We start from the raw sequence: 4814 nt of genomic DNA on the forward strand, positions 1-4814 counted from the left end.
AAAAAAAAAAAAATGAGGGGGCAGTGCCTGTGGCTCAAAGGAGTAGGGCCCTGGTCCCATATGCCGGAGGTGGTAGGTTCAAACCCAGCCCTGGCCAAAACTGCGCCCCCCAAAAAAAAGAAATGAGTATAATTGTGATGGATGCGTTACTTAGTTCAATGTAAGCATTTCGCATTGTATATCAAAGCAGTACCCTGAACCCTATAAATGCATCAATGTACAAAGTTATGATTTAATAAAAAATAAATAAAATTGGAGATAAGAGAGGTGATCAACCTTCCCCACCACAAACTACAATAATTAATAATTTGTGTGTTTCTTGTTGGAATCATTTTTTTTTTTTTATGAGACAGAGTTTTAACTGTCACCCTGGATAGAGGGTCGTGGTGTCATAACTGACAGCAACCTCAAACTTCAGGCTTAAGTGATCCTTAAGCTTCAGCCTCCTTAGTAGCTGGGACTACAGATATGCACCACTATACCCAGCTAACTTTTTATTTTTGGTAAAGATAGAGTCTCACTCTTGCTTAGGCTGAACTCCTGAGCTCAAGCAATCCACCAACCTTGGTCTCCCACAGGGCTAGGATTACATGTGTGAGCCAACTCGCCTGGCCTAATATTGTAATAATATTACTATTTGGGGTTACAATTATTATTATATCATAGGGAGTCAGTAGGATATAGAAGCCAGACTTCCTTGGCTTCTAATCCTAACTTTACTGTTTACTATTGGTCTGACCTTGGGCAGATTATTTTACCTTTCATTATCTATTTCTCCATCTGTAAAATGGGGATAATAATAGTTCCTACCTTATAAGGTTGATGTGATGATTCAATGAATTAATATATGTCAAGTACTTAGATTACTGCTTGGCATATATTACATGTATTATAATACACCAGCCAGCACAGTGGTTCACATCTATAATCCTAGCAATTTGGGAGGATCACTTAAGCTCAAGAGTTTGAGTGGCTATGATGATTCCACTGGTCACTGTACTTTAGCCTGAGAGACAGAGCAAGACCTTGTCTGAAAATATAAGAAAACAGACTGGATAGTGGCTCATGCCTGTAATCCTAGCACTCTGGGAGGGCAAAGTGGGAGGATCCCTCGAGCTCAAGAGTAGGCGGCACCTATGGCTCAAGGAGGAGCATGCTGGCCCCATATACTGGAGGTGGCAGTTTCAAACCGGCCTCAGCCAAAATTGCAAAAAAAAAAAGAGTCCAAGACCAGCCTAAGCAAAAACAAGACCCTGTCTCTACTAAAAATAAAAAAATTAGTTGGGCATGGTGGCGGACACCTCTAGTCCCATCTACTCAGGAGACTGAGGCAGAAGGATCACTTGAGCCGAGGAGTTTGAGGTTGCTGTGAGCTAGGCTGACACCCTAGCACCCTAGCCTGGGCATCAAAATGAGATTCTGTCTTAACAAAAAAATAATAATTATACCTGTAATACACTGGCATTGAATTTTCACTTGGTCTTAGCCAAAAGGCCGAGAAGCATTGGGTTCTCTGATTACCTGTGGTACTACCGCCAGGAGAGAGCAAGGCCTCCCTGCCCTGGGCAACTCCTCTTGCCCCCCTCCGCTACTTCCTGTAGCAATTACTTAGTGGCAACTGGGGCAGCAAGGCAACTTACAGCTTTTTTATGATGGTCTTCTCCTCCTTGCTACTGCTGGCATTGCTAGCCCTGGCAAGCAGAGCATCTTTTTCTCTTCTTCCTCTGGGGCCTTCTCTTGGCAATGGAAACAGGCCACTGGGAAAAAGGGGACAAATAAATGGGTTGTTTTATTGAAGACTTCTTATCTGTGTAGCTCTGAAAAGAAAGGCTGCATCCAGGTGGGTGCTGGGCACAGCTGGGACTTTCAGCAGGGCCATCTCGGTTTTCCTCCACATGACCTCTCCTCGTGATTACTTTGAGCTTCACAGTATGGCAGTCTCAAGTTAGTATTCTAAGAGCACAAAAATGGAATCTGCAAGGTATCGTAAATCCTCAACCTAGAAAGCTAAACATCAATCATATTCCATTGGTCAAAGCCAGTCATAGGACTCATGCCGTAGTCTCAGTGATTCAGGAGGCGGAGGCAGGAGGACTGCTTGAGACCAGGAATTTGAGGGTGCTGTGAGCTAGGCTAACAACATGGCACTTTAGTCTGGGCAACAGAATGAGACTTTGTTTACATACACATACATTAAAAAAAAAAAAGGGAAAATAGATTCTACCTTATTTTTTTTCTTTTTAAAAAATTTTTCAGGGGGCGGTGCTGTGGCTCAAAGGGGTAGGGCGCTGGCCCCATATGCCAGAGGTGGCGAGTTCAAACCCAGCCCTGGCCAAAAACTGCAAAAAAAAAAAATTTTTTTTTTCAAGCTGGGCACAGTAGCTCACACCTATAATCCTAGCTCTCTGTTAGGCCAAGATCAGTAAATTGCTTGAGCTCAGGAGTTTGAGACCAGCCTGAGCAACAGTGAGACCCTGTCTCTCAAAATAGCTGGGTGTTGAGACAGATTCCTGAAGTCCCAGCTACTTGTTTGGCTGAGGCAAGAGGATCCTTTGGGCTCAGGAGTTTGAAGTTGCTGTGAGCTATGATGCCACAGGACTCTACTGAGGGCAACAGAGAAAACTCTATCTCAAAAACAAAAAAAGTCTCATTGCAAACAGCATGGAGGATGGGAAATATAACTGTGGCCACCTTTGGAAACAAACTATTATAGCTGTCATTATAAATTATTATCCGGGCTCAGTGCCTGTGGCTCAAGTGGCTAAGGCATCAGCCACATACACCTAAGGTGGTGGGTTCGAATCCAGCCCGGGCCCGCCAAACAACAATGATGGCTACAACCAAAAAATAGCCAGGCATTGTGGCGGGCACCTATGGTCCCAGCTACTTGGGAGGCTGAGGCAGGAGACTCACTTAACCCAAGAAGTGGGAGGTTGCTGTGAGCTGTGATGCCTCAGCACTCTACCCAGGGGGACAGCTTGAGGCTCTGTCTCAAAATAAATAAATAAATAAATAATTATCCGTATAGTATCAGTATAAGCGCGGACCTCCAAATTGATGCAGTTGCTATGAGAACATCTCAGTTGGCAGACTGGTTTCTCTAGAATATATAACCCTAGAAACTAAGCAGCATCCTGCTTCTTTTGGCCTGCACCAGATGGAAAGTGCACATCTTTTGTTCTCTGGGAATTCAAAACTAGCAATAAAGTGTGTTGTTTTGTTCACTGACAAGCTGCTCACAGCACCAGGAGCTTAGCAGTTCCTTTTTTTTTTTTTCAAGATAGAATCTCAAGCTGTCACCCTAGGTACAGTAGAGTGCCGTTGCATCACAGCTCACCGCAACCTCAAACTCTTGGGCTTAAGCGAATCTCTTGCCTCCGCCTCCCCAGTATCCGGGACTACAGGCACCCGCCACAACGCCCAGCTATTTTTTTGTTGTAGTTGTCACTGTTGTTTGGCAGGCCCGGGCTGGATTCAAAGCTGCCTGCTCAGTGTATGTGGCTGGTACCTAACTACTGAACTACAAGGGCTGAGCCAGCAGTTCCTTTTTTTAACTACCTATGTCTGAACTACTTATTAAAGGAGATAAGATCTTTCCATCAACATAGTTCCAACCTCAGCAGAAGGGAAGAAGTAAATTGCTGTTGGCAGAATCAGCCCTTTTGGGTTTGGCTTCTTAGAACACTTCTACTTATTACTGCTCTCTTTTTCTTTCTTTCTTTTTTTTTTTTTTTGAGACAGAGTCTCACTATGTCGCCCTGGGTAGAGTGCCATGGCATCACAGCTCACAGCAGCCTCAAGCTCTTGGACTTAAGTGATTTTCTTGCCTCAGCCTCCCAAGTATCTGGGACTACAGGTGCCTGCCACAACGCCCGGCCATTTTTTGGTTGGAGTTGTCACTGTTGTTTGGCAGGTCTGGGCTGGATTCGAACCTGCCAGCTCTGGTGCATGTGGCTGGCACCTTAGCCGCTGAGCTACAGGCACCAAGCCTATTACTATTCTCGTATAGATGCTACATGTATAGAATCTAAAGAAGACTATTACTTGGCCTTTTTTTGTTTTGTTTATGTCCTCAATTCCAAACTTTCAGGGTCCAAATGTGGCATGTTAATTAAAAATACAGCTCTGATGAGCTCACATCCCCACCACAGCTTTAAGCAGGTACCAGCCTGTTTAGACCCCAGCTCACCATGGCGAGAACATCACTCCAGCTCAGTCTTGCTGTGAGCACTAATTGAAATGACACTTGGGATACACTTAACAGAGTATCTGGTATGTGGTGAGTATTTGTAAATACTACTGAGCAGTGTGTTTTTATTCCCTTGGTCTTTCCTTCTTCTACCTATAAGAAAACATGCATTAAGCTGGTACAGTGGCTCACGCCTATACTCCCAGTACTCTGGGAGCCAAGGCAGGTGGATTGCTTGAGCTCAGGAATTCCTGACCAGCCTGAGCAAGAGTGAGACCCTGCCCTCTAAAAAGGCAAGCACCTATAGTCCTAGCTACTCAGGAGGCTGAGGCAAGAGGATAGCTTGAGCCCAAGAGTTTGAAGTTGCTGTGAGCTATGATGCTACAGCACTCTACCACAGGTGACAAGGTGAGACTCTGTCTTGACAAAAAAAAAAGAAAGAAAGAAAACATGCTTTAACTCAAGTGTTTCCCAGAATTACTCTATCAGAGTCCCCTTCTCAAGAAATACCAATACAAGGCTCAGTGCCTATAGCTCAACTGGCTAAGGCGCCAGCCACGTACACCTAAGGTGGCGGGTTCGAATCCCCAGCCTGGACCCGCCAAACAACAATGACGGCTGCAAC

The 4814-nt window shown here is 44.8% G+C and overlaps 1 protein-coding gene across 2 annotated transcripts in view; it reads right to left on the reverse strand.

The window, feature by feature from the left end:
- RILPL2 (Rab interacting lysosomal protein like 2) overlaps nucleotides 1–4814 on the reverse strand; it is a 41494-nt gene that overhangs the window by 22126 nt on the left and 14554 nt on the right. The window contains exon 3 of one of the 2 annotated variants that reach the window (XM_003796063.3): nucleotides 1641–1757. The exons of the other annotated variant lie outside the window; for it this stretch is intronic. Coding sequence (XP_003796111.2) covers nucleotides 1641–1757 — 117 coding nt within the window. The remainder of the gene's footprint in view (nucleotides 1–1640; nucleotides 1758–4814) is intronic. 2 annotated transcript variants of the gene reach the window in all.

Source organism: Otolemur garnettii, unplaced genomic scaffold, assembly GCF_000181295.1.
Source record: "Otolemur garnettii isolate 467f Iridium unplaced genomic scaffold, OtoGar3 scaffold00099, whole genome shotgun sequence".
NCBI classification, from domain to species: domain Eukaryota; kingdom Metazoa; phylum Chordata; class Mammalia; order Primates; family Galagidae; genus Otolemur; species Otolemur garnettii.